This window comes from Trachinotus anak, unplaced genomic scaffold (assembly GCF_046630095.1).
Source record: "Trachinotus anak isolate AG129_WGS33_773 ecotype Australia unplaced genomic scaffold, CSIRO_AGI_Tana_v1 ptg000038l, whole genome shotgun sequence".
In the NCBI taxonomy this organism is placed as follows: Eukaryota; Metazoa; Chordata; class Actinopteri; order Carangiformes; family Carangidae; genus Trachinotus; species Trachinotus anak.
The window spans coordinates 82,409-95,775 of record NW_027273889.1 but is presented as its reverse complement, the minus strand read 5'-3'; the positions used below and the strand labels follow the sequence as shown (position 1 = coordinate 95,775).

The following is a 13,367-nucleotide window of genomic DNA, read 5'->3' as shown; positions in this document are numbered from 1 at the left end:
AGCGAGGAGAGAGCAGCTGACCAAAGATGGAAGAAAACTAGAATAGAAACACTCAGAGAGACAATAAGAGACAGAAGATAAGAAGCTTCCAGAGGCGGCAGAACTGGTTTGAACCTGATCTGATAGCCAGACTGACTCCACTTAGTGTTCTGGCTCAGTGTTCTGGGGGGTTATGGTCATTTCAGTGCTATTTCAGTGCCTTTATCTCCTGAGGTGTTGGTCTGTGTGTCATTAACATTCCCTGCTGTGATAAGGATAGTGATTACCCATGATACTCTGCAGAGTCCCCACCCCCACCTATGGTCTCTGGACCTGAGGGGGTTTTAGTTTAAAATAAACCAAGAGAAACATTTTCAGTTTGAGCTCGCTGAGACAAAACTGGAGTTAACATTCAATGTTTCTGATTCTAACAAACATTTAAAATCCTGTTGTATACGTCATGTTAACCATCTGATAGTTTGGTCACATTCAGACTGCTCTCCCACAATCCTTCACTGTACACAAATGAGTCACTGTGAGGAAATGAAACTGAAGATTTTCAGAATAAATGTGTAATATATATAAATATATAATATAAATGTGTACATTTAATCTACAGTACAGTTTATTTAATCTACAGTTCAATCATTTAATCTACAGTTCAGATCAATTAATCTACAGTTCAATCATATAATCTACAGTTCAGATCATTTCATTTACAGTTTAATCATTTAATATACAGTTCAGATCATTCAATCCACAGTTCAATCATTTAATCTACACTTCAGATCTCAGAGTTTCTGATTCTCACACTATGATGATCTTTGACTTGTTTTATACTTTAGTTACTGACACATGTTTAATAGTGAACTCATACAATTTAAAAAGTGGTCTTCATACTGAATTTGAATTGAATAGAATGCTATCTAACACATCCCAATTGGTTGGTTACATAGGTTACTATATCATATTTCACATGTAGTAAACATCATGTTGAACATTTAATCATCAGACAGACTGACTACAAGACACAGGATTATTATCCAGGAGGAACACACTACTCCGTACTGATCACTGATTGGCTGTTTTACAGAGAAGTTCATATTATTGATGAACAGATCTGATGTTAAACAGGACATCAGGGACATCACCAGTAGGATCTGGAGACAGAGAAATCAATCAGTAAATAAACAAATAAACCAATCAACCAATCAATCAATCAATCAATCAATCAATCAATCAATCAATCAATCAATCAAAAATCAATCACTGTTTTTATTGGCCCAGTGTTAAATGGTTTGTCTACTACCTGAGAGACAGAACATTTTCTGTGATAGAACTGTTCTTCTAAATGTGGCATTCCTCAGGGTTCAGTACTAGGACCTGTATTATTCTCACTGTAGACTCTTCCTCTTGGATCTGTCTCTGGGAAAAACTGTATTCTCAGTCACTGTTACACAGACACAGGTTACACCTGACAGTGATGCTCACTGAAGAACCTCCTTTACTGTCTCGAGAACATCAAATGCTAAATGGTGGGTAACAAACTCTCCTCCCAACTCTGTCACTAGGCTGAGCCATGCGCTTGGCTCAAACTACAAATTCTCATTTCTCTTGCACTGATTAGATTTTATCTTCACATGAATTATTCCTTTATTGATCTGGATTTAAATATATAAATAACACTGACTGGACTTTATTGTCTGGATCAATACAAACCACTGATCAGTGATTATCATAAATAACTGACATGCAGTGCGATGACACATCATAATAACTAATCAATACCCGATTGATCCTTCAGCTGCAGTTTTCCTCGTATGACTGAACTCAGATCAGCAAATACCACCTCCTCATCTCTGTCTGCATCCACCTACACACACACACACACACACACACACACAAATCTGTATCAGTGTGATGCCCTCAATTTGTTCTCTGACAGACAAGCTTCATTAAAATCTACAATATCTTTCTTAAAGCTCAGCTCTGATTGGATGGATTGTGGTTTGTAAACAGGTGAATTCACCTTTCAAAGTTCATTCAAAGTTCAGCAGGTGTACCTGCATCAACGGTTGTGTCAATGTCAGCAGGTGTACCTGTATCAGTAGGTGCGTCTGTCTGTAGAATCTCCTGACAGAGACAATGTCTCTCTGAAATGTGTCCAGGCGTCTCTGGAGGGTGTGGCTACTATCTCCTAGGAGGCCGAGTTGAGACGCTCGCTGCTGCAGGCGACAGCTCAGTGTCTCATTGGAGCAGAGCAGTAGCACCACCAGGTCAGGAGAGCCAATCTGAACACACAGATGGCAGGGTTAATGTTTTCACTTATTGTCATCACTGTGGTGTTTCAACACAGCTCTGCAGGGATGAGGTCTCTGGTAAATGACTGAAATCAGGTCTGTGTTTAACAGCAGATCAAGACATTTTCAGGTTTGATTCTCTGACATCAAATCCGTCAGTAAATCCCTCAGTCCTGATTTCCTGAAGCTTTTCCATCTGTTAAAAAAGGCTGGTTGCTAACAAGAGTCTAAATGAGACAACAGAGGTTGTTGGGGACATTAAACGTCACCAGTCCAATATGAAAACTGATCTCCTCACCAGTCCACCTTTACACCCTCGCTGTGTTTCTACAAACTGTTACTAACTTTGTCAGAGAAAAGGCTTCTGTAGAAGAGCTCAGAGCTAAATCAAACTACAGGCTGAAGGTGAGTGGTGGTGACGGTGAAGTCATGTGACCGTGGTGTCGTTGGTTTACAGCCTAACATGAGCTTTTTACTGCTGCTGGTTGTATTTAGGCTTCAAACATCATAAAGTGGAGTCATTAGTGAAGATGATCCTGCTGAACTAAACCTGTCAGGATCAGAAACTGTTGATGATTTTCTCTAATCATCCAAAACACAACGGAGAAATCCTATTGGCTGTTTGTGGAGGGAACCAGGTGATGATGACTTCAGGTTTGGACTACAAACATACGTCATCCCTGCAGCTCTCTGTTAATGTGTATTATCTACTGTCTTAATGTTTATAACATAGGCCATTAGTTCCCACTGGGTCTGGTCTGTTGTGTGGAGCCCCTGCCAAGTTGAGTGGTGAACTCCAAACTGAGTTAACTATCTGTTGTCTGCCTGTAACTGACATGTATCAACACAGAGCTTCAGTCCTTCTCTCTGATTGGTTGGTACCTGTTCCTGGAAGCTCAGGGCCTGGTGCACATCTCGAGGGAATCCATCCACGATGAACCCTCTGACCTCCTTCTGACCAATCAGCTGCCTCTTCAGCTCTGAGATGGTCTCTTCCTGCACCACAGATTTATTTACCATCAGGGATGGGTTCAGTTTCAGGTTCAGGTTCAGGTTCAGGTTCAGGTTCAGGTTCAGGTTCAGGTGTTTGTGGACTCACCTGTGGTCCCAACTCTCCATGACTCATCATTTCTGAAATAATCTCCCACTTCCTGCTGGGGGAGGCGTGTCTTAGCAGCTGCTTCCTGAGCAGGTCGTCCAATGAGACAGCTCTGAGGCCAAAGCAGCAAGCTAACCTTGCCGTCTGACTTCCCTTTCCACTTCCTGGTCCACCTGTGGACATAAAAGACACCAGTTACAACCACTCTAACTAGTTCTGGTTCAGATCTCTAACTGCTTCTGGTTTGTACTGGTTTTGTGTTATGTTCTCTCACCAATGATGAAGATGATGAGGGGGCATGGCTTCTGGGGAGGGAGGATGCTGATTTCCTGCAGGAGTCCAGAACTCTCCGTCATGTCAGAGTCCGAGTCTATGGAGAGCTGAGACCAGACTGGAGGACGAGGAAGACCAGGAGGAGGAAGAGCTGGGATGGGGGGGGGGGGTTGTTGCATAGAATTTTGGTGAACTGTGATGGTAATTATGCTGGTCTGACATCACCTGTTTTTTTCATCTGAGCCTTGGACCTGGTCCAGAGAAGTCTCTTACCCTCTGAGCTGCCAGACTTTGTGTCTTCTTCTTTCACCTCATTCTGGACAGGTGGGGGGACACATGGAGGTCCTGCAGGTCCAGGTAAAGCAGGAAGGAGGACTCTGGGCTCAGTAGTTGTTTGGGGGGGTCCAGAGGAAACTGATGGTGTCAGTGAGGTGATGACAGATGTGTTGAGTTTAATGGAGTGTAACTGTGGCCCAGAATGTGTGAGTGGAGCAACTGAGGATGTTGGGGATACTGGGGGGATTATGGGTGGTAACAGAGGCAATGTTTCTAGGGCTGTTTTTGGGGTTCCTGGTGTCAGCTGGTCTCTGTCCAGGTGGGTGAAGGTGTCCCAGGTGATGGCCTCAGGACCCCCCAGCTGTCTAATCCTAATCAGGCAGCCGTGCAGAAAACTGACAGGGTCATCGGGACGATGATACAGAAGACCTGTCAACAGACTCTGAGAGACAGGTTCAGTCAGACACCTGACTGTCTGTCTGTCCGTCCGTCTATCTCACTGCCTGTCTGTCTGTCTGTCTGTCTGTCTTTCTGTCTGTCTATCTCTCTGCCTTTTCTTACTGCCTGCCTGCCTGCCTGCCTGCCTGCCTGCACTTAAACTCCGCCAACACTCAGCCCTGTTGTCTCAGATGCTAAAAGAAAGATGTCTGTCAAACCTGTGGCCACGGCAACAGTCCTCACCCTTGTGTGTCTCCTCCTTTGTTGGACTGTGGAGCTTCCAGTCTGCAGATAACACAGCTGATGTCATTCTTGTCTGTGCTAACCAGCTCACCTCGAGCTGAGACCTGGATCAGACCTGAGCTCACATCTCATATCACTCATCACTCTGCTCTTCATCCACCTCCACTAACTCCCCCTGACCCTGAACCAGATCCAATCTCTGATGCTGCCTTCAGAGACACTTCTGGGTCTAAACTCAGTCATTCAGCCTGATGCTCCTTCTCCTCCACTGTGCTCCTCTAATGAATGTGGTCTGTCATCACCAACCCTGCACACAGACAGTCTCAGTCCAGACTGTTCTAGTCTGTGGTTCCCTGATGGTGAAACCAGCTCCTGAAGTCTCTCAGAGCAGGAGCTCTATCTATCTCCTCTCTATCTTCAAGACCCTGCTGAAGACTCCTCTCTTCAGAGAGCACCTCCTCTCCTAACTCCTCTAACACCCTAACATGTATAACCAGCTCTGACTCTGACTCTCAGTTCACTTCTTTACCTGATCTACTTCACTGATAAAACAGATGTAGAACTGAGTCCTGACCAAGTTCTCTACTGACCTGAAGCTCCAGTGATCCACCTCACTGAGTCTCTGAGGAGGAAACACTCTGACACATGAGTCAATGTAAATGTAGATAATTTAAATGTAAATGTATTACAGCATCATTTGTAGAAAAACGACTGCAGCAAATTTTGGATATTGTATATGATTTCTAATTACACTATGATCTAGTAAAATGGTGTCTAATTGTATATTGGGATCTCCTATTTGATTTCTAATGAGTGTATAATTTTATGTAATCTAATTTTATCTAATCTAACATGGAATATATGGTGTCTAAACAGGGTATGACTGTGTTCATTACTGTCAAAGTGCAGCTTGTTCCTCTGTCAGTGACCAACACCTCTGATATCAGACAACATCACAACAGAGTCAAACCTCAGATTTGTACTTTAGTAAATCTAGTTCATGTGGTGTCACTGCTTCAGCTTCAGCTGGGAAACAAAACTAAAACTGTCTCACCTCCAGCAGCTGAGGGATGAGATGGTGAGACAGGTACTCCTTCACTTCTCTGTGGCTCATTTTCTTCTTTTCTTCTTCTCTTGTCCTCTTCTGTTTTTTCTTCTTGCCTTGTTCTTATTCTCCTTTGCTGTTTTCTTGTCAGCAGATCTATCTATCTATCTATCTATCTATCTATCTATCTATCTATCTATCTATCTATCTATCTATCTATCTATCTATCAATCTATCTATCAATCTATCTATCTATCTATGCATCAGCAGAGTGACGGTGTCTGGGTGACTGACAGTAGCATCAGGTGGATGGAGCTGTTGCCATGCCAACATCCTTATTTATTTCTGTTATTTTTGTGCTAATGAAGCTAATGAGCTATGCAGTGTGACATCATCACAATGACACCTGGTGGACGAGCAGAGAACTGCAGACCTGCAGACAGACAGAACAGGAGATAGTCTGTGTCTTCTTCTGTGGTGCAAATGAAGTACATTTATTCAGTTTCTGTACATGTGTACAATTAACTACAAGAAACACTTTTACTGTGATACTGTAACTACAGGAAGTACTGTTATACAGGATGTACTTTTATTGCTGGACTTTAACTTGCAGCAGAGTATTTTCTAATCTGTGTACTGGTACTTTTACTTCAGTTAAAGTATTGAGTACTTCTTCCACTCTGCTGAACACACATAAATCTGTGTGTGTTTTTGTGTACTTGTGAGGCACACAGCAGAAGAGCAGCATTCTCTAGGTTCAACTGAATGGATCTTAACAATGTAGGAATGTGTGTGTGTATGTGTATATGTGTGTGTGTGTGTGTGTGTGTGTGTGTGTGTTTGGACAGAGGGAGGGAGGATTTGGAGCCTCTCTTTGGTTACTATGGTGACTGTGATGTAAGCCCAGAGGGGGAGTTTGCCCTCTTTCTCTTTCATTGTGTCAGTGGTTGTGTGTGTGTTTCAGTGTGTGTGAGAGTCGACTGGCTGATAGAGAGATTTGACTGAACGAGAGTGAAGAAGAGAAAGAGAAGAGAGAGAACAGGAGCTGGAGACGAGGAGAGTTGTGATGTTGAGGTGAAGTAACTACAATAAAAACAGAAAACTATTGACTGTTGTGTTTTGGATGATTCAAACTTTGTTGTCAGCTGTTTGTTGTCTTGTTGGTTTGTAGACAAACAGAGTTTTGTTCTGAGTTGGAGCCATAACTTAAGTGAAACTTTGTTGGAAACGTTTTTGTCTAAGATTCATCTCATTAACTTTTCAGATGTGAAGTTGAAGTTTTAGTTTTTGTTGAGCTTCTGTCGTCACTTGATCTGTGAGCAGTTTCCACTGATGGCCACTGGATGGAGCTAAAGAGACATAGACCTCTACAAGACGAGGGAGACACTGACAGTGTTCATTAGTGTGTGTGTGTCTGTGTGTGTGTGTGGCTTCTCCCTTGTGAATGTGATTATACTGAGCTTTTGTGCTGTTGACCTACTTCTGCTGAAGCTGAATGACACCAGACCAGAGCTGGTCTACTTGAACCTGGACTAAATGAGACCAGACTAGTCTCAGACTAGTTTCTCACTTCATAAATTTCTCCACAGTTTGTGTCTTTGTTGTAGGTTTTAATTTGTTATTTGTGTCACTGTCACACTGTGAAGACCATGAACAGAGGTAAACTGGACTCATTCTGTCAGTGGTAGTGAACAGACTGGATCTGGTCCAGGTCTTACCCTCACAGCCACTTGAATGGGTTTATGCTCTCCAGCTCACCTTGGCAGGTACATCAGGATCCAGGAGCATTTTCTGGACCATTTGTTTGCTGTAGCAACAAGACAAGTTGTCACAGGCCTCAGACTGAAGAGCTGCTTCCTGTAGGGGGAACAGTATGTGTGGTGAACATCAGAGCATCTGTGGTTCTGTCTGGTTGACCGCCCTTCCTTCTCCTCCAACATTCATCCAGTGACGACTGTATCAGTGTAGGTGACAGTTAGCTGTGTTATATCTTTACCCTGTGGGGCCCCTGTGGTGCCCCTGTGCTGCAAACCTCCACATCAGAAACAATCTAAAGCATCACCCACTGTGATCTGTTGATCTGTTGGTGAGTTAGTCAATGGTGCACATACACAGGTGTTAATCTACTCCCGCCCCCTCCACCTCCCCCCTCAGCATCGATGGCTACAGTGTGTTGAAGACACTGGAAAAGTAAAAGCAGCATGTTTCTCACAGTTCAGGATGGGAATCAAGAACTGGTTCCACTTGAGAACCAGTCCCAAATTGTCTGAACTACCATGAGTCTGTTTTTGTGCTCACATCCCTACCCACAGTGCTCCAGGACTGTGCAGTTGGAGCCAGAATCAAATCTGTTGAAGAACAGATTCAGTTAATTTGCCCATTCAGAACCATTCTGCCGGTTCTGGGCCCTTACCATAGCCTTTGTTATGACCCTTGGCATTGTTCTGTTGTTGTCCATCTTTCTCCCCTGTCTTTCTCTCATTTTCTTTTAAAGTTTCCTTTGTATCCTCCTTAGCTCCTCTTCGTCTCTAGATCTAAAAACGCTCTTCTTTTTATTCAGCACTCTGCAATGTGTCTTGGGTGCACTTCCTTTCTCTTGTGGTCTGCTCTCATGAATTGAGACTCATCCAGGATTATTAGTTAGTCTGATGTGAATTCATGTCACCTCAGGTTCTCCATAATTACAGATGGTGAACAGATTTTTTCTTTTCCTTTCTTTGGATTTTGCTCTGTCTTCTTATTTCAGTTGGGATCTCCTGTTTCTCTATGAAGAGAGTGGCACAGCCCAAGAATTATTCCCAGGTGTAGACAACAGAACTGTGGTTAGTGGGTCCAAAATTAACCAAGAGACAAACCACTAATCTCATCATAGTTATATGTGTCCAGATTTCCATTATTTCTGTGACATCTCATCCACGCTGGACTGAGAAAACATGAGAGACAATTAATTCTTCCCCTTAGAAACAGCAGTTCACAAGAGTTCAGCCTCTCAGTAGCTGTTCTGGAGGTTTTAGTTGTTGGAATGACCCTCTAGTCAGTCCAGGTGATTAGCTCCCAAGAAGTTCAGCAGTAGTTCAAAGAGCAATGTTACCTGATCTGTAACTTTGTCTTTAGTTGGGCTATGTCTCACTTCATGCTCTACTCTCTTCTTGTGTAGGATTAGCCCCTCCCACTGATGACATCACCAACCTTGGCCCTGCCCACACACCAACAGCTCCATCATGGCTGACAAAAAGCTCTCTGGTTTACCTTCTCCCTCCCTGTCTTCACCTTTTCTTCAGAATGGGAGGACTGGGGGAGTGGTTCCCAAAGGTTCTCCAACCACTCACCAGAATGGCAGTCTGGACCCAGACCTGGGACCCCACAGTCCCAGTAATACCAGTCCTGCTCCCCATCCACACTCTGCTCCCAGCAGCAGGACCTCAGTCTCCACCTCACACCTCAGGACCCTCTGGGATTTTGTGACTCCTGCACAAGGGTCTGGTCCTGAATGCAGCTCCAGCTCCACCATACCTCAAAGTCAGAGCCTTGGCTCTGCTCTGAGCTCCAGGACTAGAACTACAGCTAACAGGAACAAGGTAACTCTCACCTGCTGCAACCATAACACATGTAGTCACAATGTAAAGAGGTTTAAAGAGCTGAATGATGGCTCAGGTTTAATTCAACATGTGACACTTTGAAGCTCTGTGACTGGATGTTTATTACTGGAGTAAGGATGAAGATGTTCCTTCAACACAGAAGTTCATCTTTTGTTGTGATGATTCAACCAGGAGAGTTTCATGCAGCCTGTCAGGAGCACTGGGTCATTTCCTGTGTTCTGCAATAATATATAACAAGCACAGGTGAGTTGTCAGACCTGTTCACCTGTGTATGACTCTACCTGAACTGCTGCTGTGGCTCTGCTACTACCAGCTAAAATGGTTAACAAATATAATATTTATTATTGAACATTTTTTTACATGAATGTTTTTTCAGATTTGTTGAACATAGCAGCCAAATTTATAACAGGTCTTGATCCAGTTACATCAACAAACAGGGTTAGCCTACAACATGAGTAGCCTGAGAAGGTGTCAAATTCTTGGATTGAATTATTGTTTCAGTTTGCCCCTGGTTTCAGTCACCAACACTGAACCTGAGAATGTGGTACCAGTAACTTCACTGTCTAATTACCTTAACTGGTCCCTGTTGTTGTAGTGCAAGAGCAGCCAGCAGAATGAGCCAGAGGCTTTGTTGGACCTGATCCTGGAGTCTCAGGGTCAGAGACTGAATGACCAGAGAGCCAGCCTCAGTTTGCTGCCTGATCCAGGATCAGCTGCTCCGTGTGGGGCCTGCAGCCCCAACCAGCCCCACCTACCCAGTTTGGACTTCTACTACATGCTAATACACTTCCAGGTAGCTACATGTTATGTGTAAATATTCTGCGTTAATGAAGTCTGTTTTTAGGGATGAAAGGTAATGACACTCTCATGAAGTTCATCTTCAGCCTCTCAGGTAAAACATTCAGAAGTTAAATGGTTCCAAGAGTTCAGTAAACAAATCTCCTTTGGTTTGATTGTAGTCCAGGTACGAGCAGAGAGGAGAACCCAGACATCATGATCCAGCAGGTTGGACGACATCAATGTAACTGGAATCAGTTGGTATTAAACAGCATCCCTTACCCTGTGTGCTCTTCCTACCCCATCCCTGTACCTACCTGTACCATGTACCATGTACCTGCTTGTTATCTACTGCCTTATCTAAGACCTTCATGTTGCCAGCTGGCTACAGGTTACAGGCTTTCATGCTGAAACTTCTGGACATAGATAGATAGCAGTGTTTCCCACAGATCTGGGATATACTTGTGGTGCTAACAGAGGGTGGGGCGGGGTGTTTGAGGGGCATGGCAACCGGAAGGAGGGGGGGCATATCCGGCTCCTCACGCCTTATTCTTGTATATAATTTGCGTTACTCATGGCTGTAGAATGCATGCAAGATTGACTTAAGCTATAAACCTGTTCCCACGTGATTTGACACATCATGCAATCAAACATTTGTTGTTTTGAAGTCATAACAACTTACCTTGTCCGCAACAGCTCTGGTCAATATCCAACTTCTGTCTTCTTCAGAACTATATTCCTGCTGGAATTTATCTCCTCTGGTAAAACCTACATCTCTTCAGTTAAAATGTATTTCTGTCCTGCTTCAATGTATCTTGTTGAGTTAAATCATCGGTGGGCCATTGCAACATTTATGTGCAGGGTGTTTTCTGATGTAAACTGACCAAAAAGAAACTGGAAGAGGGTCCTGCGAGCTTAAAGTAACTGAATAGATCCACACAAACAAGGATGTGTATTTTCACGAGATGACATGAAGCATTGTTTTCTTTCTTCCTTCCAATAAGGACTCGTTTCATTACGATTTGAATGTAAGAAACTCAGCAGATCTCACATTTACCAGTGACAATCTCAACTGCTGAGGCTGCAGGGGCGTTTACATTTGGTAATACTTTTATCGTACAGGCTCCATGTGGACCATTGTAATAAAGCTCCACACTCACCGAACAGAGAGAGAAGCTGAGGCTATGTCACAGTCATAGACAAGTCAATACAATAAGACATGTTACAGCAAAGGTAGGCTTACAAGGAGGTGACTTTTGAATGAATAAAAAACAGAGATAAATCTGTTATGCGTCACCAACTATATTGGGTGAAATGCATCACCAATTACACTTGGGCGGTCGTCAATATACCTGGGTGGCCCTGGATAGATAGATAGATAGATAGATAGATAAAGGATTTTACTGACCAGTCTCTCTGTTTGTCTGTCTACAGTCTGACAGGATGGAGGATCAGAGATGCCCCCTTCCTGATCTGGATGATGTGGATGGATCAGTTCCTGAAGGTCAGGAGGATTTCTTCAGTTTGATCCACAGAGTTCAGTCTAGGAGGATGGAAGAGCAGAGAGCCTGGCTGCTGGCTTCCAATAAGGATCATGATGACACACGCTCCAATGGCCCCTCCCCCCATCACCCTCATCACTGCTGAAGACCAGGGTCTGAGAAAACAGGGACTGGGTTTTACTGAGTACTGACTGTACAGCTGCAGGATTCAGACTGAAATCTGAATCCAGACTGAGTTAATGCTTATTTACTCCAAACAGAAACCTTTGCTGGCTGGGGATCTGGGTCAGACCCCAAGACTTAAAGGTCTCCTTAGAAGCTACGAATCCTGCAGCTCACACTCTCCTGGTGTCTGGACTTCAAAATGAAGACCATGGGGACTGAGAAGATCCAAAAGAAACAGGACTGGTTTAGACCTTTACCTCTGTCCTGTAATGAACATGAATGAGGTTTTAAATTGTAACATCAGTAGAAACTGTCACATCTTCTAACATGGTTCTGATTTTTAAATATTTATCTAACAAATATGTCAGTGTCTGTTTCAGATGAGGAAATATAGGATGGACGAAGCTGAATTCAAACTAAAGGTCAAAGATCAAGGTCCACTTAAAAGAAGCTGGACATGAAGAGTTTAAATGTGTGTAAGTTTTTCTGTTGCTAACAGCTGTTTACATTAACAGCTGTTTACTTACCAGTCTTACTTCAGTCATTGTTGTGTTTACAATACAAGAGGTTATAACATGTCCTCTGAGCAGCTACTCCTCCAGGACAGACTGGACACTACAGTGACTTGGTATCAGATAGCTAGGTGGTTAGCGTGCTAACTTTAGTAGAAGAACAGATATGATAGAGACAAAAGTTAACATTGGAGTTTGTTTCCACCTCTGGAGACAGATGTTGTTAAGTAAAGAAGGAAGTTTGATGCCAAACTTCTACACTGGTGAGTAAACAGCTGCTAATGCTAACGTTAGCAATGTAGCAATAGCAAAACATACATATAGTATCTTTATTGTCATGTCCTGCTGACCTCACCACCTCTGCTGGAGTTCATAAGTCTTGACGGTTTGAAACATGAAATTAATAAAAGTACATTTTGACTAAATGATCTGTAAATGATTAGACAGCAGGAGAATGTGGACACAACAATCTGAGATGCTAACATTTAACCTGTATTTTACATGTTTGGAAAAACTATATTACAGTGGCTTCATTATACAAATGAAGAGAGAGCCATCAGAAATAAAATCAATGAATTCTGATTACTGACTAAAATATCTTTGAAAAGCTGAGAGGCTAAATATGTGGTGCTACATTCAATGTCCTGCAACAATATGACAAAAGATTTTTTAAATGTAAATGTACATTTCAGCTCTGATAAGATTCACACTTTTATATATAGAAATTCTTTTTTAATCATCAGCAATGGAACAAGTATCAATAAAATACAGTACAGATACAAGTACACCAGTATGATCAGCAGAAGATACTTAAAGTAGGAAAAGTAGAAATGCTAGCTGTGAAGCAGCAGAACAGAAACACACAATACCTCAGACTGCGCACACACAATGATCATGTACACGATGATCACATACACAGTGATCACATACATACCCCCCCCCCCCATGAGTCTGGTGCTGTTCCAGGTTCTACCTGTTAAAGGGGGACTATTGGTCCCTGTAATGATATAAAGACCCGGTCTGGATCTGAGACCGTCTGTTATGGTTCTGTAGAAATAAATTCAGTTCCTATCTCTTGTGTCTTGTGCTGAATGTCTGTGTAAACGAGATCAGGAAATTCAGTCAGAGTGAGACCTCTCTTTACTCAGCCGACGCTCTT

The 13,367-nt window shown here is 43.0% G+C and overlaps 2 protein-coding genes across 2 annotated transcripts; one reads left to right on the top strand and one right to left on the bottom strand.

Annotated features, from left to right (window-relative positions):
- Positions 1-49: 49 nt before the first annotated feature.
- LOC139614801 (adenylate kinase isoenzyme 5-like) lies at positions 50-3,830 on the bottom strand. Its single transcript, XM_071472398.1, has 6 exons — positions 3,653-3,830; positions 3,379-3,551; positions 3,162-3,275; positions 2,079-2,270; positions 1,768-1,852; positions 50-1,139 (listed from the first exon to the last, which is right to left on the bottom strand). The coding sequence occupies exons 1-6, from the start codon at positions 3,828-3,830 to the stop codon at positions 1,084-1,086; spliced, it is 798 nt and encodes a 265-aa protein (XP_071328499.1). The 3' UTR covers positions 50-1,083.
- A 2,696-nt stretch (positions 3,831-6,526) lies between these two features.
- On the top strand, positions 6,527-13,281 carry LOC139614761 (G-protein-signaling modulator 3-like). Its single transcript, XM_071472310.1, has 4 exons — positions 6,527-6,727; positions 8,811-9,231; positions 9,848-10,045; positions 11,464-13,281. Exons 2-4 carry the CDS (start codon positions 8,875-8,877, stop codon positions 11,674-11,676), a joined length of 768 nt encoding a protein of 255 aa, XP_071328411.1. The 5' UTR covers positions 6,527-6,727; positions 8,811-8,874; the 3' UTR covers positions 11,677-13,281.
- Positions 13,282-13,367: the final 86 nt, after the last annotated feature.

Excerpts from the sequence above, each read along its gene's own strand:
- LOC139614801 (XM_071472398.1), bottom strand. The coding sequence starts at position 3,830 with ATGCAACAACCCCCCCCCCCCATCCCAGCTCTTCCTCCTCCTGGTCTT. Across the intron at positions 3,552-3,652 it reads CCTCATCATCTTCATCATTG|GTGGACCAGGAAGTGGAAAG; the intron begins GTGAGAGAACAT and ends TTATGTCCACAG. Across the intron at positions 1,853-2,078 it reads AGACGCACCTACTGATACAG|GTGGATGCAGACAGAGATGA; the intron begins GTACACCTGCTG and ends GTGTGTGTGTAG.
- LOC139614761 (XM_071472310.1), top strand. The coding sequence starts at position 8,875 with ATGGCTGACAAAAAGCTCTCTGGTTTACCTTCTCCCTCCCTGTCTTCA. Across the intron at positions 9,232-9,847 it reads CTACAGCTAACAGGAACAAG|TGCAAGAGCAGCCAGCAGAA; the intron begins GTAACTCTCACC and ends CTGTTGTTGTAG. Across the intron at positions 10,046-11,463 it reads ACATGCTAATACACTTCCAG|TCTGACAGGATGGAGGATCA; the intron begins GTAGCTACATGT and ends GTCTGTCTACAG.